This window comes from Gekko japonicus, unplaced genomic scaffold (genome assembly GCF_001447785.1).
Source record: "Gekko japonicus isolate JY-2015 unplaced genomic scaffold, Gekko_japonicus_V1.1 scaffold3113, whole genome shotgun sequence".
Taxonomy (NCBI): Eukaryota; Metazoa; Chordata; class Lepidosauria; order Squamata; family Gekkonidae; genus Gekko; species Gekko japonicus.
In genome coordinates this window covers 131,195-152,939 of record NW_015162045.1, presented here as the reverse complement: position 1 = coordinate 152,939, position 21,745 = coordinate 131,195, and the positions used below count along the sequence as shown (strand labels likewise).

At 43.4% G+C, this 21,745-nt stretch overlaps 2 protein-coding genes across 3 annotated transcripts in view; both read left to right on the top strand.

Moving 5' to 3' along the window:
* The first annotated feature begins 206 nt into the window (after positions 1–206).
* Positions 207–8,663, top strand: LOC107105594 (interferon alpha-inducible protein 27-like protein 2). 2 transcript variants are annotated; one of them, XM_015405590.1, is made up of 5 exons: positions 207–410; positions 1,864–1,904; positions 3,692–3,733; positions 6,675–6,833; positions 7,738–8,663. In XM_015405590.1, exons 2-5 carry the CDS (start codon positions 1,901–1,903, stop codon positions 7,818–7,820), a joined length of 288 nt encoding a protein of 95 aa, XP_015261076.1. In that variant the 5' UTR covers positions 207–410; positions 1,864–1,900; the 3' UTR covers positions 7,821–8,663. The 2 variants fall into 2 exon arrangements, with proteins under 2 accessions (XP_015261076.1, XP_015261077.1); XM_015405591.1 differs by lacking the exon at positions 207–410 and adding an exon at positions 421–575.
* Positions 8,664–12,614: 3,951 nt separating this feature from the next.
* DDX21 (DEAD-box helicase 21) overlaps positions 12,615–21,745 on the top strand; it is a 14,864-nt gene continuing 5,733 nt past the window's right edge. The window contains 9 exon segments of the mRNA XM_015405594.1: positions 12,615–13,076; positions 15,246–15,506; positions 16,602–16,677; positions 17,945–18,123; positions 19,281–19,398; positions 20,053–20,238; positions 20,883–21,028; positions 21,156–21,319; positions 21,399–21,405. Of these exon segments, the coding sequence (XP_015261080.1) occupies positions 12,663–13,076; positions 15,246–15,506; positions 16,602–16,677; positions 17,945–18,123; positions 19,281–19,398; positions 20,053–20,238; positions 20,883–21,028; positions 21,156–21,319; positions 21,399–21,405 (1,551 nt within the window). The 5' untranslated portion in view covers positions 12,615–12,662.

Below are 21,745 nucleotides of genomic sequence, written 5' to 3'. Positions count from 1 at the left end.
AAGGTAAAGGGCAGGTGGCAAGTCAGACCGGGCCAGCTGTTTCCTTGTTACAATGAGCCAGCAAGAGTTGCCTCCTCGCCGAGATGTGAAGTAGGACTCTTTTTCCTTTCGTGAGCTGCTCTACGGCCGTGTAAAGAGAAAGTCGGCTTTGAAAAGCACAAACAGAAAGGAAACAGCGCTCCACGCGTCCCTTTCGTTTCCCTGCAGTGCGAGGAAAAACGCTGGGAAACCGAAACTTAACTTGCGTTCGCCCTCCCTCGGGTGGTCGTGGCTTGTCGGCACGAGATTCTGGATTCGTTGCTAAGAAGCCGGTCTCTCTTATTGGCCACCACCGCCGACCCTGCCTCCTTACAGGGCTGCAAAACCCAGAGCATCTGAGAAGGCTGACGTGGAAGCGAGGCTTGCCTGAGGTGAGTGGTCTGCGTGCCATGAAAATGGCTGGCAAGGCCAGATAAGTGCTCGTTCCAGCTGCAGAGTTGACCCTCTGCCTCCTAACTCTTTGCCAGGATGGTCATGCGGGGAGAAGGGGCCTGGAACAGTTAGAAAGATATTGCCAAGCTTTGGCTGGAAGTGGGGTAGGTAGGGGAGCTGAAAGTGGATGGGAAGAGGCGGGTTGCCAGGCCCCTCCTGGCCACCGGTGTGTGTGGGGCAGGTAGGGTTGCCAGATCCAGGTTGGGAAACTCCTGGAGATTTGGGGATGGAGCCAGGGGAGGACAGGGACCCCTCAGTGGCGTACAGTGCCATAGAGTCCACCCTCCAAAGTATCCATTTTCTCCAGGGGAACTGATCTCTGTAGTCTGGAGATGAGCTGTAATTCTGGGGCATCACCAGGTCCCACCTGGAGGCTGGCACTGGCCTTGCTTCTTGTGGTGTACCTTGTGGATTGGGGGGGGGGCAGAAACCTGCTTTGGGTACCCTTTCCTCCCTAACAGAAAAAAAGATTCTGGCAAGATGCTGACCTCCAGGTGGGGACTGGAGATCTCCTGGAACTGTTTCCCTGGAGAAAACAGCTGCTTTGGAGACTGGACTCTTTGGCATTGTATGCTGCTGAAATCCCTTGCCTCTCCAAACCCCATCCTCCCCAGGCTTCACCCCCAACCTGGCAACTAGGCTTGCCAACCTCCAGGTGGAGTCTGGAGATTTCCAGATAGTACATTTGATCTCCAAACTAGAGAGGTCAGTTTCCCTGGGGGGAAATGGCTGCTTCGGAGGGTGGATTCTGTGGCCTTGTGCCCTGCTGAGGGTTCTGTCCCCAAATCTCCAGGTCTTTACCAACCCAGAGCTGGCAACCCTAATTGCAGTTCCCATTCCTACCACTTAAGTTAGCTGCTGGTTGGAATGGGGGGCTTGGGGGGGGGGAGTTTTGGGCAAGTGGCTCTCAAATCTGCCAGTAGCCCAGATTGCTTGGCTGAGTTATCTCAGGCCTCTTCACTTATGTGCTTTTTATTAATACGGCAACATTCTCTCTAGCAGTGCATCTTCCCGGATGGGGAAGAACTTTTTTTTTAATCGATGTCTGTCCTGGAGCAGTGAAAAGGCAAACCTGTTAATCTGTGAAACCTCTATTTCTATGAAGCAAGGAAGGCTTCTCATTGTTTAAGCATTTTAGTCGCTGCAGTTAAATAAAAGTAGAATCCTGCTTAGGAAAAATACCTGCTGATGGGAGAACTTTCCTTCCCTCACTTTGCAATTGACTTAAGGGTTTTTTCCTTGAGCATTCTTGGTTTGTTTTGCAGCACTCTCTTTTGCCTTGTGGTGTTGGCATTCACTTTGGTGGTTCATGCATTACTGCAGTGCCTTTCCAGATCTGTAGTATTTTGTTCATAATTTAATTAATAATACATTTGCTTGTCTCATGCACAGTGTTCCCTGCACGAGTTGAAGAACAGAGAACCTCCCAATGGGTGAGTTCTCCGTGTGGCTCGGGAGGCAGTTTGTTAGTTCCACCCTTCCCAGTTTCCCCCAGGGGTAAAATGGTCTTAACATTTAATTGTATATACTGGGTTTGGAGAGTCCTTTTGGAATATTCCCTGTGGTATTTCTTCCAATGCAGTAGGTACTTCCAAGATAGCCAGGGGATCCTAGGCTCCTGCAAGAAGGTTTCCAACAGGGCAAGGTTGATCAGAGTCTCGACTGCCCATTTCTAGCAGCAGCCTACTTGCTGTGTTTTAAGTGAAGGAAAAATGGGAATTTAAAACTTATGTTCTATAACCAGCTCTCCTCATCGCCTGAAATTCAAGCAGGTGAGGAGCACTTATAGCAGAAGCAGGAATTGACAGGATGTGAAACACATTTGAGAGAAGTAAAGGAATCCAGGAGATTCCCACTAACCAATCCTGCGCCTACTCAGGAAGACTTGGGAATGCTAGAATGTTAGCGTGGGGAAGCTGTGCACACTTGGAAATCAACACACTTGTTGCATGACAACAAACACCATGATAGCAAGCCCTTTGAGAGATTCTTCCTCTACCTGCCCTGGAAACCTGGGAGGAAACAGGATGCTTGTGGGAAAAGACATCTGCTCACCAAAAATGGCTGATAGGTTGGGTACCTGACAGCATATCTATGATCAGATGGTTGGGTAAGCGCACAACTCTGATCTGAACTGATAACTCTCAACTGGTTGCTGAACATTATTGAGTGTAGTGAAACCAGGTTGCAGGTGGCCATCCCTTTAGAATAGCTCCCAAAATAATGAGAAGGCAGCTGCAGAGTAGACATTGCCACCTGCTGTTCTGTCCTCTCTGTGACTAGTTTGTCAAGGACTGACTTGCCCTTTCTGGGCAATAAGGGATGCTTCTGTGTTCCCCTCACTTTCCTGTGGACTCTAACAAGGGCTGGGTGAGGCAAGTCTGGTACCCTGCAGTGTTCCCTCTAAGCCGAGTTAGTGTGAGCTAGCTCAGTTTTTTAGCCTCTGGCTCACACATTTTTGTCTTAGCTCAGGAAGGATGGCTCCAGAGCAAGCTAACTTATACACTAGCAAAAACGCTCGCTCACAACTTTTAATGCCAGTAGCTCACAAAGTAGAATTTTTGCTCACAAGACTCCACAGCTTAGAGGTCGTACTGGTACCCTGTATCCTCTTAGAATGACTTGGGGGGGGGGGAATCCAGGCTTCCTGCTCTGAGAGGCATAGAGTGGTAGCTGCATCGAACACAGTGGCTTAAGGCTTTTGAAATGCTGAGGAGACCAAAATCCCAAGTAAACTGCAACCAGAAAAGTTACCTATTTGTATGGGGACTGTAGTGTAAAGTTTGTAACTCCCCCAGTTGTGGACTGTTTTGTCAAATAAAACTGACACCACCTAAGACCTTTCCTGGCCACGGAAGGGGAAAAATGGAGGGTGGCTTTCTAGGACTTAAACAGCCAGGGGGGAGGGGTCTGTTGAAATTGCTGGGGGGGGACCGCTTAAATCACTTCCGCCTTTGTGTGCCATAGCTCCAATCTGAATTGGTGAGGTGGTTCCTTGGCTGCAGGTTAAAGTGTTGTGTTAACCTGCTGCTCACAGATTCCCCATTACCTCATTTGAGCTAAAAACGCTGTACTGTTTTTGGAGGCTCACTTCACTCTTACTCCCAGTTTGAATTCACCAGTTATGCCTTGGCTGCCCAACGTCTGAGATGCTGAACTAACTGAAGCTGTTGCCTGTGCTCAGATCTTGAATATCTAACGTAAGTCTTTCTTTCCTTAGCTGACCCTATCACTCTTGCTGTTGGAGCTGTTGCTGGCGCTGGTAGGTTGAGGGCTGTGTTTTGTACTGTGATGATCGTTCGTATATTCTTTGGTAACATCCCCAAAGAACAGCTGGGACAAACAGTGAGCCTCATACATGAGTATAGTCTGCCTCCAGATAGGCTGACCTTGAGTCTAGACAGCCAACCAGATGTGGACATCATTCAGTATTGTATTTCTTCCTGGTATTGCCTTCTTGATAGGGATTGTACAGGGGATACTTTACAGCACTCTCATAAGAACATAAGAACATAAGAGACGCCAATGTTGGATCAGGCCAAAGGCCCATCCAGTCCAACACTCTGTGTCACACAGTGGCCAGAAATACCAGTGCCATCAGGAGGTCCAGCAGTGGGGCCAGGACATTAGAAGCCCTCCCACTGTTGACCCCCCCCCAAGCACCAAGAAGACAGAGCATCACTTGCCCCAGAGCCCCTAGCTATACCTTGTGGCTAATAGCCACTGATGGACCTCTGCTCCATATGCTTATCTAATTCCCTTTTGAAGCCGTCCATGCTTGTAGCACCCACCACTTCCTGTGTCCGTTAAGGAAAGCCTTCACACAGATACAAAAGAATCCTTAGTGGACAAATGTTTGTGATCAGGGGGCAGCTGGGAACTTAAATCAGCTTTATCTTAAACTGCTGTTTGTGTAATGATCCCATAGAGATTTCTCTCCATGGTAGTATTACTACACTAATATAGTCAAAGGCCATCCTTCAGGCACCTTTGATACCATAAGTTAGGGGTCCCCAACCTTTTTGATCCTGTGGGCATGTTTGGAATTCTGACACTGGATGACAGAGCCAGCCATAAAATGGCTGTGACAAGACGCGGAGCCAACCACAAAATCTTAGTGGGTAAGGTCATGCATAACTCAAATAGTAACTATACAGCATTTTGGGCAGAAGCTCTGTTTAACAGGATGCCTTTTAAAACGAGCATATTGTTTAAAAATATTTTCTTCAGTCATACAGTGAAGATCCTTGTGCTGTGGTGACAACTGCTGATGAAACTATTTCTTAAAAATCTGCACAGCTAATCAGATCTCCAATGGCCAGTCAGAAGCCCTGCTGGGCAAAACTCCTGCCTGGCCCCAACCGCTTTTTAAAAACACGTGGCTGGTGCCAAGAAAGGAGTCCGTGGGTGCCACGGCACCCATGGGCACCATGTTAGGGAACCTGCCCAATGTCACCTGGGACCAGAGTCAGAACCAGGCCTGAATGTAATTAGCTGTTTATGCTAGTGAACCATGCTCCTCTATGTAAGGCAAATTCATATCCCCCAATACGTCAGCAGATAGATACATCTACCCAATGGAACCATGCTTCTTAAACAGTTACTGTGTGCTCAAATAACTTGGACACTAAAGTTACATCCTTTAGTTTTTTAAACTGAAATAACTTTCACTATAATATGTTTAATGATAAGGGAGTTCATTGTCTTCAATGTTACAATATCCAAACATGCTGGCAGTCCTACTTGTTGTGACTCTATGAAACACCAACTTTTGTTTAGCTTCTTGCTCCTTTGGATGAAATATTTCCTGGAGATACAAGATATCATTTGATGTCACAGGAACAAATGGTAATTTTAAGGGAAATCAAAGCATACTATCCTTTCAAATCTAAACTTCTTTTACCAATTTAACAACATAAAATGCATCACTTACACTTATAAGCGTATAAAATTGTGATATTTGACAGATTAATGGAAATTAAAAGTATAAATACCTTTTATTTTCTATATGAAAAACCGCATGCATGCCCAATACTGGAGAAAGAGTTGCAAATTGCTGTATCCTATGCAACCATAGCACGTACCTTTAATTTCTGCTGAGAGTTAGCAAAAATAAAAGTTGATGGTAGGAACCAAATTCTGTAGTAAACAAACCAAAGTGTATATTTGAACCAAAACACTCTCATAGATTCACAACAAGTAGGGTTGCCAGCAGGTTGGATATTCAGCTAAAATGTGTAACGCTGAAGACACTGAACTCTCTTTATCATTAAACATAGTGAAAATTATTTCAGTTTTAAAAAAATCTTGAAAACGCTGAATATGCCTGCAGTATGAGGGTTATTTCCGTGTTCCCACAAATTTCCCACTTATTCCTTTGGAAAAATTGAAAAAGCCTTCAAACTTCTTCCAAGCTGCATTTATTTGCCTAAAAATGATGTAATTACAATAATTCACAAGCAAAATTAATATACATTGGTTAACTGACAAAACAGAATAGGGAATCCTCTAGATATATTTATAGATAGATACATATTATACACATTTTTATAGATAGACATATTTATAAGTCTTATCCATTATAATTACAAACCAAACCCTACCTAACCAAGGTCTCAATTGTTTGCATACCTGAGCTAATCGCACTGCAGCCGCTACAATTAGATTCCTAAATAATATGCCATGTTTTTTTAATCCCAGTTTATACATATGTCACATAGCCTACAGTATACATTATTTTTTTAATGGATTGAACTCCAAAACCTTTGGACCAGGTCACAATCATGCCACTTTCATAGCACAGTGCCTCTTGCCTCAGCACACTTCCAGTCAAGTTCTGATGCCCATTTGATCAGGGCAAAATGCCACCATAAATACAGTTTCAGGCAATTTTCTCTAATACCCATGTTAAGCAAGACTTTAGAGACTTTGTCAGAGGCAACAGATACTGCTAGAACTTTCTCCCATCTTAGTTCATAATCCCAATGTATCATAAATCAGTTTCCTCAATGGTCAAATACATGTTGTCCAAACTGGTCTTTTTAAAAAGGCTTTTGTTCTATAAACTATTGACGCTCCATATCGGCTGATATCTGACTCTTCTGCTATGATGTAAGCTGTCCAGATAGTCTTCAGTATGACAGGAGGGGAAGGTAGAAATGTGTTGTTCAGATATGGCTAATACTGTGTTTCTTGTACTATAGCAGCCACAGCTGCTCTCCCAGCAGTTGTTGGGATGCTGGGTTTTACTGGAGCTGGAATTGCAGCTGGATCCACAGCTGCAAGTATGATGTCGGCATCTGCCATTGCCAATGGTGGAGGAGTGGCTGCTGGGAGCCTTGTTGCTGTACTGCAGTCAGTTGGTATGTAATGACTGCCACTTGCAAAAGGGGGTTGATGCAGGGATTCCCTCTACTGGTGAGGGTGACCCCGGAGGGCTTGCATCCCAGTAACGGTGTGAGGCAAACCACCCCAGCCTCCCCCTCAAGGGTTAATGTGAATAGAAACGGGTCTGGGTGTGATTAGCTTTTCATGGGAGCCTGTGGACCATAGGATGAGGGGAGGAGAGTCAGGGGTGATGAGGTAATTTTCTAGAGGCTTCTCTGGAGAACATGTTCTGATTGGATGTCATCTTCACCTGAGGTTGCTTGGCCAAAAACTATAATTGAACTCCGGCCCTGAAGGAAAGAGGCTGGCTGAGATCTTGATGGACTAAAGGCTTGAGCTATGACCAGTGTTCCCTCTAAGCTGAGTTAGTGTGAGCTAGCTCACAGTTTTTTAGTCTCCGGCTCACACATTTTTTGTCTTGGCTCAGGAAGGATAGCTCCAGAGCCAACTAATTTATGCAGTAGCCAAATCGCTCGCTCACAACTTTAATGCCAGTAGCTCACAAAGTAGAATTTTTGCTCACAAGACTCCACAGCTTAGAGGGAACATTGGCTATGACCAGCTTGAATGGCAATTGCCAGCAATGTAGACAATGTGTAAGCTTTGGCTTTTGATTCCAGACTTTAAGGTTGGCGCCATCTAATGCAACCCTAAGAAGACTTAGACAGTTAAGCTAGCTTTCTTGTTTTCTTGCTGCACGATTTAGAGTAATGTGTTGGCTATACAATACCTATATTGACAGAAATTGAAATAAACTTTATACATCTTTATTTAAAAATTCAACAACAGCCTGGTTACTTGTGTACAACTGCCTTGGGGACCCGTGGGTTTCAGGCTTGGACTCCTTAACAAATGATGTTCTCTGCTCTCTCATCCCAGGTGCTGCAGGTGTGTCAGCAGCTACCAGTGTTGCAGGGGCAGCTGGAGGAGCACTGCTGGGTGCCTTGGGTTCCTTATTTTAATAGAAGAGGAAACGGTGGCTGTCCTTGCCCTTTGGAAGAAGAGGAGGACTCTTAATACTTCAAGATGATGTGTTGCCATTAGCTAAGCAAAGGAAGCTTCACACAGGGAACTAGATGGTTTACCTTAGAAATGAGAGTACAGTACTTACCCCATCTCCATTGTGTGTTTTTCATATCTATACCAGTGCAGTTTTGAGGATCCAGTTTTTAACAGGGAATAACAGCAGGGAATTTCTCTTGCTTTGAGCTTGGTAGTTTTGTGTATGGGTGGAACAAATTTTGCCTTGCTAGCAATAGAAATGCCTGTTATTGAAACTGCAGACTAAAAACTTTGCTGAAATGCATGCATGGTGCAATATGACCCTTGACCTCTTGGATTTCAAATATTTTATCTACCAATGTCCCTTACAACAACAAACATTATGTGAACTTTACTATTCTAAAACGAGGCCCAATAGCAGTAAATAGAGGGAGGGGACAGAAGAGGTTGCTACACGAGTGCTGACAAACTCTGCATCTGGTACATTTTATGAAGTGGGAACAAGACCAGCTTAGGGTGACTGTCCACCGTTAACATCTCATAACCCCTGCATGACTAGGCTGAAGCATCACTATGTGTCTGTTGGGCTGAGATTATAAACAGTTCTATCACCGGCTCATGATGGAAGATCTACATGAACTGAGAGAGATGTATATCTAGCCAAACCAACCTCATCATTTTCATAAGACTTCTGGCTGAAATGCTAATAACGTTTTTGGTTTTGTTTGGCTCAATGACTTGATAAACTAGTTTCCTAAACAAAATCTTGTACTTCAAAATCTGGGGATTCAAAGTGGCTCGCAGATAGGAGAAGAGGGGGAGGCTTCTGAGGACCAAACTAGACATTTGCTTTTTTAATGAAGTTGGGTCCCGTTTCCCTGCAGTCTCAAAAGGGCAAATAATGCTCCCCGCCCTGGGGCTGTTTTAGGTGTGGTGAAGGGAGGCTAAAGCCCTCCCCCATGCCATGGTCTCAATCTGAATAGCCCCCTGCACAATGAGTTCCCTGCAGTTCCCTTTTGGATATTGTTTTAAACTGGACTGTCTTTGCACCATTTTTTCATCCTCCTGCATTTCCATTGTTTGTTGATTTGAATGCAAATGTATTTGCTTAAGGAATGTTCACAAGGTATCTGATGAAGTGAACTCTGACCCATTAAACCTTATGTTGAAATGAATTCTCTTGGTCTTTGAAGAGCTGTGAAACTCTTGTTTCATTTTTCTGCAACAGACGAGTACTGCTGGAAATATTAGACAGTGGAAAGCAGTCTCTAAAAAGTTCTTTAGGGTTTTTTGTCATCACGTCACAGCTGACTTATGGTGACCCCCCCCCCCATAGAGTTTTCAAGGCAAGAGATGTGCAGAGGCCTGTATCAGCATCAAGACCCTGGTATTCCGACTTCCGGTTGATGGCAGCACGCTTGCAGACTCACCTCCCGGACCTTTCAGTCAGGAGGCAGTGTTTGCTCGGGGTACCTTTTGCCAGCTGCCGTCTTTCTACATAGAAGGTTCATGGCACCCATACCAGACTTCTTAACAATGTTCTTTCTTTGAATTGTGTTCATAAACTGCAGCTGGTCCAGGACCTGGCTGCCAGACTGCTGAGAGGGACAAGCAGCCGGGTTGCCCATTACTCTCCTGGCACAACTAACAGACTGGTTCTTACTCTTATCCCAGATTGTTCAAGGCATCAGAGGTATATTAAAGACTGCCTTATTCCACACAGACTCACCAAGATGCTGAAGTCATGAAGTCTGTGCACCTGCCTGCTCACACAGCTTGTTTGTTCTCCTCTTTCTCTGTTCTCCCCTCCTGTCTTCCTGCACGGATGGCCTTGCACTTATCTTCTGGCTGTCATGTTCCTGGTGCTGGCACTGTTGGCTGTGCTCTTGGGTCCCGCGGCAAGTGACTTCTTGAGAATTGTCCCATACTGGAAGGAGTGTATTCTTGAGTTCGTCCCCCTGTATTCCAAAATAAGATTCTACTTTGAGGTGGTTGAGGGAGGCTTCCTTGATATTGGTGTGGAGATAACAGGCCCTGATAATAGGGTGCTCATCCAAGGTGACAGAGACTCCTGCGGGAATTACACCTTTGCTGCTTACATGGATGGCGGCTATAAATTTTGCTTCAGCAACAAGATGTCTGCCCAGATTGAGAAGATAGTGATGGTCTCCATTGACATTAGTGAAGCTCCAGAAAGGAAAGATAAGGAAACAGAAGGTGAGGCCAAATCCAGGAAGCATAGCATTCTGAGTCAAGTAGCAGTCTTGGAGTTATTGCTCTGCCCTTGTTGGTTGGTTTTAAATGTTTGTGGTATCTTTCTCTGGAAACTGTTTTAAGTGCACGGCAAAAAAGTGGTATATAAAATTTTTAAATGAAAAAATCTCTAGGGCTCAGATGGTGAGGTCTCCAGAGAATGAAATACAAGACGGATGCCTAGCAGTGGCAGAACTTTGAAAAGGTCCAACAGTCTTCCCTTAAATAGTTTGACAGCTGCTACGAACAGCTTTCCAAAATGGCTTTTAAAAGTATAAATTGTATTACAAAATACTGGTAAAATATTTTTGCCTGATAACAGTTGCATAGGGTTGCCAACCTCCAGGTGGTGGCTGGAGATCTGTATTACAACTGATCTCCAGGCAACAGAGATCACTTCCCCTGGAGAAAATGGCTGATGTGGAAGTTGGATTCTATGACATTATGCCCCAACCCCCACCTCAGGCTCCACCTGCAAAATCTCCAGGTATTTCCCAACCCGGAGCTGGCAGGCAACCCAAGACCTGCAACAGTTTCTCAACAGCTATCCAGTTTTACTTTGCAATGTGCGTCTTTCTGCTGGCTTTATTTTGTTGTAAGCTACCCAGAGAGCTTATAGAAGATGGGCAATGTATAAATACAACAGAGCTAATACTGCATTTCTTCTAATAAAGTGGCCACAGCTGCTCCTCCAACAGCAGCTGGAGCACTGAGTTCTACTGGAGCTGGAATTGCAGCTGAATCCACAGCTGCAAGTGTGATGTCAGTCTCCCCCACTACCAGTAGCACAGGAGTGGCTGAGAATCTTATTGCCATACTGCAGTCGATTGGTATGTTCCATCAGTCACTTCATGATTAACAAGGGATTCTGCCAACTGGCGAGGGTGACCCTGAGGACCTGCATTCCAGTAACAGTGTTCTCTGATCTCTCATCCCAGGTGCTGCCAGTGCAGCGGCTACCAATGTTGCAGGGGCAGCTGGAGGAGCACTGCTGGGTGCCTTGATTTCCTTATTTTAATGAAAGAGAAAAGGTGGCTCTCCCAGCCCCTTGGAAGAAGAGGGGCTCTCTTTATGCTTCAAGATGGTGCTTTGCCATTAGCTAGTCAAAGCCAGTTCCACACAAGGAACAGAACGGTTTGCCTTAGAAATAAAAGATGTGCATTGCACACTGCTTACTAATCTCCATTGGGTTTTTAAAAATATCCTAGCAGAATTTTGAGGGTCCAGTTTTTTCTAGTGAGATTTTAACTTCATTTTTAAAAGGGGTGTATCTATATAGGAATTTCTCCGGCTTTGGACATGGTAGTTTTGTGTGTGGGTGGAAGAAATTCTACCTTGCTAGATGCCTGCTATTAAAACTGCAAACTAAAAAACACTGCTGGAATGCATGTAGCATGCAATGTGACCCTCGACATTTTAGCTTTCAAATGTTTACCTAAGAACACTTTCCTGTAAGTCCCTGTGAATACAATAGTAGACCTACTTACCATAGTGGCACGTAGTGTGTATTCCGCTTCCTTTTCTGCCTGTCCACTTCAGCTTTTTGGTGATACTTGAAGATACTGTATGTACTGTCATACTCATCCAACATCACATGGTTTTTTAGGAGCAAGTTGGTGCCATGGTCGTGAGTGTTGTCCCTCTGATGCAAGGACCCTTCCACTGGCTGAACAAGAGTTGCACTGGTGAAACGGTCCTGTTTTGCCAGTTTAAGACTCCACTGTTAGCCAAACAGAATCAACACAGACTTTATTTGGCAGAGATATTATGTTATCTTTTGGCCTTTCTATTATTTATTTATTTGTTTAAAACCCACCCTTCCCACGAAGGCAGGCTCAGGGCAGCTCACAGTCATATATATAAAAATACATTGTACAAATATTTAAATATTTGGTGCCATTGGGCTGTTTTGGAATATATTCAGGACTCCTGAAACGTGCATTAAATATATAGACTGGTGCAGTAAGCAGGGCCCACTTAATTCACATTAGAAGCGACCGTTGCGTGAGACTCTCTGGCAGGGCAACGGCCTTGTCTGTCCCGGTCACCGGAGGACGGGCGCTACCCACGCAGGAAGGAAAAAGAACGCAAACTCCGCCTTTGCCCCTACAGAAAGAGGCTTCCCCGGCGGTTCGTGACCGGGGCTTTATGGAGGCTTAGGCTACAGCAGCCCAGGCTACAGCTGGTGTCCAGTTCCTTATCCGCACTAGGCTAGGCTGAAGTTGGCTCCCAGGTCTTTATTCGCCCTTTAAACTTGGATGATGGTGGTTTAAACTTCTGGGTTTTATTATTTCATTTAATATTCTAAGCCATTTTGAGCTCCGTGCGGTAGGAAAAGAGCAGAGCCACTGGAGCCAGCACCACGCTCCGGGTGTTGCGATTTGCCGCCGCCGCCGCCGCTTCTGCGTCTCTCTCCCGCCACCTTTCGCCCCGGCGGCGTGACCGCCGGAAAAGCGGCCGGCTGATCCGAGGGAGGGAAGCTCGTCACGGGCTCAGGTGGGCGGAGCAGCGGAGCTCCCGCTTGCAGGTCGCCGGCGCCGCATGGAGCGATGGGAGGGTGGCGCGGCTGCTTAGGGCGGCGGGTGGTCTTGGCGGTTTGGCGGCCGGCGGGCTTCTCGCTCTTCCCCCCCGGCCAGGCCCGCTGCGCCACAGCCGTCTCCGCCCGGCGGCCGGAGCTCCCCCAACCTCCCTCCCCCTGGCGGCGCTGCCTGCCGACTGCTGCCTTCCTCCGCCGGGCGCCGCCTCGTTTCCTCTTGCGCGCCGGCGGGGCGGAGCTCTTTCCTTTCTCGCCGGCCTGGGCCCTGAGCAGCCGCTTCACCCACCACCTCAGCGGCGAGGAGACCCAGGAGATGCCCGCGGCCCCTCGCCCCGACTGCCAGAGCGACGACGAATTCGAGCCCGAGACCCTCCTAGAGCCCGAGGACGCCCTGGAGAGCAGCGGCGGCGGCAGGAGGATGCGCAAGGTCGGTGGGGTGGGGGAGGCCCGACGGGCCTCGTGGCTGGCGGCAGCGAGCGGGGAAGGAAGCCGGCCCGGGGAGGGAGGAGTCGGGGACGGGGACAGGACGCGGCTTCGCCTGAGAAGCAAGCGGCCTACCTGCACGCTGGTGACGAGGCTGTTATTTGGGCCTCCAGGCGGCCCTGAGCCACGTGGTTGACGCCGAGCGAAATCCCAGCGAGAGGCCTCGCGCGCGGAGCCCTAAAATGCCATTTTGTTCCCGGGAATGAGATGGGTCACAGCCACGTTGTCGACCTGATAACGCTCCCCTCACCTGTTGTTTTCCCCGAGGAGTAAAATGTCCAGAAATTTTCTAGTCGTGGAGGAGAGAACGAGTGTATTGTTTGGGGGGGGGGGGGGAAGGGGGGGGAGGACTGGGGGGGAAAGGTGGTGAAGACGTTAGCGGGAGGATTTGGGAGACCCACGTTGGAATCTCCGCTCTGGCATGGAACCCTGGCAGTGTGACCTTGGGTCAGCCACACGGCCTCCGCTTAATCTACCTTCTCAGGGTTACACGCTTGTAAGACCAACAACGTTTTACTCTAGGCATAAGCTTCCGTGTGCAGCACATTTCAGGGTTACAAGTAGTTCACTAGTTCAAAACAATTAATATTTCATAAGAGGTTCTCCCCCCAGCATTCCATCAAACATTCGGTTTTCCCATTGGAAAATTGGGGGGACAACGACGACAGAGTAACTGGGCTGACTAATTCTTGATTTTGTAATAAAAGTACTAAGCCTGGTGCTACTATGCAAGCCAATACTGGAGTCCTCGTGTAGTACAAAGAAGGGAAAGGACTCTGTTCGTGAAGTTTATTTACTTCATTTGTACCGTGCTTTTCTCCTCAATGGGGAGCCAGAGTGGCTTACATTGTTCTCTCATCCCTTTTATCCTCACAGCAAACCCCTTGAGGTAGGTTAGGCTGAGAGTGTGTGACTGGTTCAAAGTCGTCCAGCAACTTTCCCTGGTGAATTGCTAATTTGAACCCACATCTTCCAGTGGCTAGTCTGATCCTCTGCACCACATTGGCTTTCAGTCACTCAAAGTCGCCATTTAATATTTCTGTCCTGCCTCTTTGTTTTTATTATGAGGAAAGATGTAACAAGACAGCAATCCAATATTGCTGACACATACTAAGTGCTTAGTTTGCTTGAAAGTCATGGCTTTTTTATCAGCCCATTTTTAAAAGCTCATTATGGCTTGTGGGGTGTACTGCTTCAAGGGAAAGTAACAGAGACTGATCTACCAAATGTTATTTTTTCTGTTCAAAGTGTCTCATTCTGTGGTATAAACATGCCTATTAACCTTTAGGCATGTTGCACAGAATGAGACACTTGGAGTGGAAAGATAACTTTACTCAAGGGGCAATTTTGCTGAGGACACTTTTGGCTTGAACTGAACAATAATTAAAAGGCACTTTCTGGACCAGAAATTATCATCAGTGAAATATCATTTGTCATATGATTGGATCTTGGGAGGCCTTGGTTATCCTTTTATTCTATGCCTAGTAATTTCACTTTGGAACAATTCTTTTCTGGTATTTTGTGCTGTATAATTGTATTGTATTATGGTATAAGCCAATTTGTTCTTCATTGTGTTTGACCTCTGAAGAAGGCCTAAACAGGTCGAAATACATCAGGTCAAGTCCATTGACTGTTGTGTGTGTGATTTTGGAATTTTTATATGAGGTGTAATTGGGCCCCATATGTTTTTTAATTTTTTACAAATAAATGCATGTATTATATATATTATATATATATTAAGTTTAATTGTTCGCCCTCTACTCTGTTTGACGTGCAGGCCTGACTATACATCTAGCATTTCTTCATTTCATTAAACTGTATGTGAATTTCTGACTAGTAACATTTAGGAGACAGCCCAGGAACCAGTGCCTCATATTTTTCTCTGTGTGCTAGTTGTTTGGGTTGCAAAGTGAACAAAAAGAGGCAGGGAAACTAATTTAAGATGTGCACTTTTAGAGGTGGTTTCTACTCAGATCAGTTTCTAGTGTTGGGATGAGGTTTATTGTTCTGCTTAGTGATAAGGAATAGGAAAACAATTAACAGTTTTTCATGAAAACACATATATTTTAATTCAAGAATATTAATTTTTATTGTTAATATTTTTACTTTTCAGAAGGATAAAAAAGAGAAATCCAAAAAGCACAAACTAAAGAATGAAGAATCCCAGCCAGAGGAAAATGAGCTGTCTGATACAGAACTGGAACCTCCCAAACCGAAGAAGATTAAGAAAAAGAAAGCAGTGAATGATGATATTGAAGAGATAATTGCAGAATATGAGACACAAACTGCTGTAACAAATGGGGTTGCCCACTTGAAAAATCAATGTAATTCTGGTGAAGAATCAAGTATAGAGTGTGACGAGGACCAAGATCAGGTGAGATGATGCCCTTATGTGTTTCCTTTTTATCTACTGAATTTATTTAGTTGTGTTCTGATTTGTTGAATGTCAAAAGATGTTGGCAAAGTTGATTCTGTGACTTCTAGTTTTACATGGAATCATGGTGCTGTGGTTTGGGGGGGGGGAATGAATTAGTTGTGTAAGGCAACGTGTAGCCTCCATAATATAGTACATCTTATATTTTAATTTGCCAGTTTATGCCTGATGTATCTTGTTATGTACAATTTCCATTCAAACAAGGAGATGTTAAAGTCAGAAAGCAAGATTTATAAACCTATAACTAGGATTATGTACACTCTTCTCTCTCCAAGGAGTAAGCCCTGTTGAACTCAGTGGGAGTTATTTCAAGGTTTTTTTAAAAAGGATCTGCTATAACTTTCATTTTCTTCATATACGGGTATATTTTATTGTGGATAGAAAATGCTGTGACTGAAAGCACAATTCTTTGCAGAGTTTTTTCAGCCTAAGCACATTGATTTCAGTAGAATCTCTGGAGTAACTGCATAGCATTACACAGTAAATATTTTATCAAAACGTTTGCTGTTTCCTGTCATTTGTTTTTCATGCATAGTTTGTTCTATAATTTCCAGTTGGTTAAGCTTAGATGCTTCTAATTTTATGCATCAAAAGCTAAAAAGAAAGTGAAGAGAATGAAATATATATTCTTACAATAAACAGCTTTTTATTTAAAATGTTTCATTTACTAACCTTGGTATGATATCTGTTTTTCTAGTATGTCATACTCTCTGACTTTCTTTTTGTATGCAGATTGAGTGTATCAGTTTTGGTAGGTGGCAGTTTCCCATTGTTTAGTCATGCTGTTGATTAATTGCATTTCTGTCACCAAAATTTGCATGAAATCTTACAGTAATAAATCACATTGCTGTTTTTGTCTCTTTCCACCCTGTTTAACTCAACAAGAAACATCATGTAAAGGTTATTCTGGTATTTTTTTGTATTATGGTGCTTATTTTCTCTAAGTGCTGGAGCTCATGAAAAAACTTCCACTTTGTTATGGCATTTCCAATGTTTTCTGGATTTCTAAAAAAGTGTGTATATATATTTTAACAGGAATTAACTGAAGAACAAAAAGAAGGAGCCTTTGCCAATTTTAATCTCTCTAAAGCAACTGTTGATCTTCTCAAAGGTACATTCTTTGAATGTTTACAGTTTGGAACAAAGCACTCTCCCCCACTTCCCTTTGGTCCATGTCTTGCCAGGTCTGGTAAGAACATAAGAGCAGACCTTCTGGACCTGACCAGTGGTCCATCTAGTCCAGCATTCTGTCTCACAAAGTGGCCAGCCACTTAATATGTAGGGCCAATAACAGGGTATAAAGGCCCAAGGCCTTCCCCGATGTTGTGTCCTGGCACTGGTATTCAGAGCTTTACTACCTCTGAATGTGAAGGTTCCCTTTAGTCACCACAGTTAGTAGCTGCGATAGACCTAATCTCCATTAATCTGTCTAATCCTCTTTTAAAACTAATTTTATATCTACAACAGTGGGTGACTGAGCAACAGAATGACAGATGAATGTGTAAGAGCAAAATGATACATAGCACTGGATTGATTGGTTGGTTGGAATAAAAAATCGTATGGCAAATTGGATGATGAATTCTTGCTTGGCTGCAATTACTAAGGAAAGAGATCTTAGTGGAAAACTAATTGAAAACAGCTTGGTGCACTGTGGCAGTGAAAAAGGGAAGTTATTGAAAATTCTTAGGAAAGGGATTGAAATTAATGCTGCAGCTATTACGGTGGCTACTTTGGTGTGTCCTCACTTAAAATACTTAGTCATGTCAGAAAGGACAATACCACTGGGAAACATACAGAAAAGGACAGCTAACACTGCAGTCCTGTGTTCAGTCTTAAGTGTCACTGGATTTAGGAGTAACTGAATAAGACTGCAGTGTGAAATGGTTGAGATGTAAAAGCATCTTGTCTACAGAGGAAGGGGCTATGAAGGTTGGGGACCTCAAACCTCAAGAGTTACTTTTAATGCAAGAACTCCAGTATTAGCAGTAGATCACGACCTTTAATGGCTTTCAGGAAAGATTGGAAAAAAGCATAGAGAATGGGTCTGTCAGCAGCTATTCCTGTTTACCAAATTCTGGAGATAACAGGCCATAGGATAGGCATCACTTCTGTTTGTGAGCTTCTCAAAAGGATACAGCTGTGACCAGGAGGCAGAGTGCCTGATAGAGGGAGGTACATGAATCAGGTTGAACAAAGTAGTTGTCTTTAATTAAATGTATGGAGCTTTACATCTGTTTTCTTCATATGTGTCTTTTCATTTTTATTTTAATTTGCTTTGATAGTTTCTTGCATTAGATTGTATGAGCGTGTGTCAGCTCTTTGGTCTTGATAAATTTATATATCTTCCTTTTAAAAAAATTAACTATATTCTTTCACAGCTCGAGGAGTTAACCACCTTTTTCCTGTCCAAGTAAAGACTTTGAAGCCCATAAATGAGGGCAAAGATGTGATAGCCCAAGCTCGAACTGGAACTGGAAAAACATTTTCTTTTGCCATTCCTTTAATTGAAAAACTTCAGGGAGATCCCCAGGAAAGAAAGAGAGGCCGCACTCCAAAGGTAATTAAAATCAGTTATAACCTTCACGGTGAGAAAAAAGGAGGTAGTACTTTTGCAGGTCTTCCACAAGTAGCCTGTTCACTTAGGTGATCCATACTTAAGATAATGCAGCATCTGCTTGCATTCCATACCTTCTGTTTTAGGGAATTTCTTCGTTGCCCCATAGTCGCTTGTGAGTTTAAATTTGAAAAATCATGTTTGTGCTTTTGGTGGAGAAAAACTATACAGTCTTTCTAATGCCTGAGAATAATCTGAATGGCTGAGAAGAACACATTTAGCAAAATATAAATGTTGGATGTGCCTTGCACTAAATGCAGATCTTCTGTATATACATAATGGAAGCATAAAGTTGTGAAATCTCTTTTGCCTGGTAAGGAGCACACACGCCTGTTTGCCAGACAAATGACAATGTCAAGACAAAAACTACCATCTAGGTAATTGGTTGACAGTGGTCAGAATGGTTGTGGCAAGAATTTGGAAAAGGGACAGCAAAATACGTCATGAGAAGACTATTGGCACATTGTAAAAAGCAAGACTTCTAGTGCAGTCGCAGACAGAGTTACACTCTTCTAAGCACTTGGGTTTAGACAAGAGGTAACTGTTTAGGATTGCACAGTAAGCATCATTTCCCAATTATAGTAAAGTTGGGGGCAGACTGTTGTAAGAACTTGGTTATAGGAAGCTGTTTGGGCTGAAGTACTATTGTTCCTCAGTAACTGCAATCAAAAAACACAAAATGGGATTCAGCCCCATTGAATAAAATGGGTAACTCCTAAGTAACCTGTTTAAGATTGCTCCCTAAATCAATTCTCTGTAACTGCAAACAGATGAACTTTAAAAATGGTAAATAAATTCTCTGTAACTGCAAACAGATGAACTTAAAAAATTCACTTACACTTTGACATTGTGCCTTTCGAAGTTGATAATGCGAGATTTTTGTTTGTTTACTTTCCTTTTCCTCTTAAAACTTGCTGTCTTGCATAGAACTGTACAATTCTAGAACTAAGAGATTCATTATTATTTAGAGCATGTGTGTTTCTAGTAAAATGAATTATAAAATACCCTTAATATCTTGGGATCAAATAATAATTCTGTTCTTATTAACATAGTACTTCACTAGCAGTAATGCCATTTCTAATAGTTATATGACTGTTTAGGTGTTAGTACTTGCTCCAACCAGAGAACTGGCAATGCAGGTAGCCAGAGACTTCAAAGACATCACAAAGAAACTCACTGTGGCATGCTTCTATGGAGGAACAGCATACAATGGACAACGTAAGCTGTTTTGGGTTTTTGTGCACTGATTCCTGGTACTTTAGGTTTCCCTTCAGTGTTTGAAAAAAAAAATGGAAATACAGATGTGGAGGAAGTGTAGCTTTTAGGTTGACTGAAGGATGGTGCTACATTATTGTATGCCGTCAATCCTGACAGTGTGGTATTACTTGCTAAAGAGGCATTTATCATTATATCCTGGCTTAAAATAAATATATTTTACAGTCTGAGTGGGCTTGTTGTGGTGCAATCGAAAATCTGCATATGGGGAACCTGTTTCTTGAAATCATAGCTGAAGAGGGACATCAATTACTAAAGAATTGCAGCCCAATCTTGTGTATTTGCTCAGAAATCAAGTCTCACTCTGTGTGCCTAGGAGTGCAGTCTTACATGACTGATATTTTTTGAAAGCAAAGGAAGCTAGTGGAAGCACTAAATGAAGTGTATGTTTAGGCAGATGGCATAAGGGTGTGTGTGGTTCTACTACAGCACTACTGAAGAATTTTGGAACCATTAAAAGTTTACCCTAGATTTGACTGTGCATCATTACAAGTATATATATAGAATTGTAAATGATTTGGTCTAAAGTTAGCAGTACTATTTCTGCTTCATTACAGCCCTTGAAACTTCATGTGTAAACCCTGACTTCCCTTTCAGATGATTTAATTCGGAATGGCATTGATATCCTGGTTGGGACTCCGGGCCGAATCAAAGATCACCTTCAAAATGGCAAGCTGGACCTATCTAATCTAAAGCATGTTGTCCTGGATGAGGTTGACCAGATGTTGGACATGGGCTTTGCTGAACAAGTAGAGGAAATCTTAGCATATGCATATAAGAAAGGTAAATACTTCACCTGTGGAATTGCCATTTCAGGCCAGAGAGGATTCTGGAACTATTTACAGGTGGTACCCTACGGCTGGACTCGTCTTGCTTGTGTTGTCTGGTGGTGGCATTCTGCATGTCCTGTGGAGGACTGATGGGCAGAACTTGTGGTGAAAGTAGAACTACAATCATTTTGTCTCTTTTAACACACTGATTCTGTGCCATGGGACAAGATGCAATATAGCCTAGTATGAAGAGGTGGTCTGTTTCCATCTTGGGCACAAATTATGCTTTACATATTTAAATACAAATTGAAAAGTTAATTGTTTACAATGTTCTGGTATCTTGTACTTTTCAGTTTAAAACGTTTTAAATCTGGATTGGGGACCATGCTCAAAGGTGTACTCTATGGGGTAATGTCATCCAAATGAATAGGTTTCTGTTACCTCTTCTGCGTGTATGCTGTCTAGAGTACCTTGAGGTGTATGATACCTGGAACAGGTATAGGCATGTAAAATTTTAGTTGGTTAACCCTTTTCCTGACTTTTAATTTGTGCATTTTCTTTTGCCTCAGATTATTCTTAAAGGTATTAGTTAGGAAATTACTTGTTCTTAGTTGAATTGTTTTAAGATTGTATGACACAAGATGTTTTGTTTTAAAGATTCAGAAGACAATCCCCAGACATTACTTTTCTCTGCAACTTGCCCGCATTGGGTTTATGATGTAGCAAAGAAGTATATGAAATCCAAATACGAGCAAATTGATCTTATTGGAAAGAGGACTAAAAAGACTGCTATGACTGTAGAAGTAAGTTACTTGTTCCTAGTAGAATGGGGGTTGCTTTGTGAGCTCCTGCTAAACACAGTATTCTGAGTGAGAATATTTGCCTTATCTGCTCATCTGTTGCTAACATGTTAATTTTGTCTTCTGATAGCATTTGGCTATTGAGTGTCACTGGTCCCAAAGAGCAGCAGTCATTGGAGATGTTATTCAGGTCTACAGCGGTAGTCATGGACGGACTATCATCTTTTGTGAGACAAAAAAGGAAGCAACTGAACTGGCTCTCAATGCCTCAATAAAACAGGTGCAAAAAGAATTGTTTTGTATGTGTATCTAATTGGTTAACAAGGGAGTAGGGGAGCGATCAGAATTAAACACAAAATCTTTGAATCCTAAGGTATGGAGTCTCTCACTTCATGAAAGCTAGTTATTCATAATGCTTTTAAACTCGGAGACTTGCAGCAATTTGATCATGCTTGTTTGTTGAACTATACTTATGTCCCTTGCAACTTTTGGTGTTCAGCAATTCCATCCCATTAGATCTCACTGGCTTGCATTTGTAAATCAGACCCCATTTGGCTGCATGACAATCTATACATTGTGTAGATAAAATACACATTTATGACCTATTCTAATGTCGTATCTTGTGGTTTCAGGATAAGTAGTGTTGGAGATAGTGTCTTTATTCCCTGTGTATGTGTGTGTGTTCCAATAGTTTTTAATATGTTTATACGGAATGATTTC

Excerpts from the sequence above, each read along its gene's own strand:
- LOC107105594 (XM_015405590.1), top strand. Across the intron at positions 3,734-6,674 it reads TGGAGCTGTTGCTGGCGCTG|CAGCCACAGCTGCTCTCCCA; the intron begins GTAGGTTGAGGG and ends CTTGTACTATAG. Across the intron at positions 6,834-7,737 it reads TGCTGTACTGCAGTCAGTTG|GTGCTGCAGGTGTGTCAGCA; the intron begins GTATGTAATGAC and ends CTCTCATCCCAG.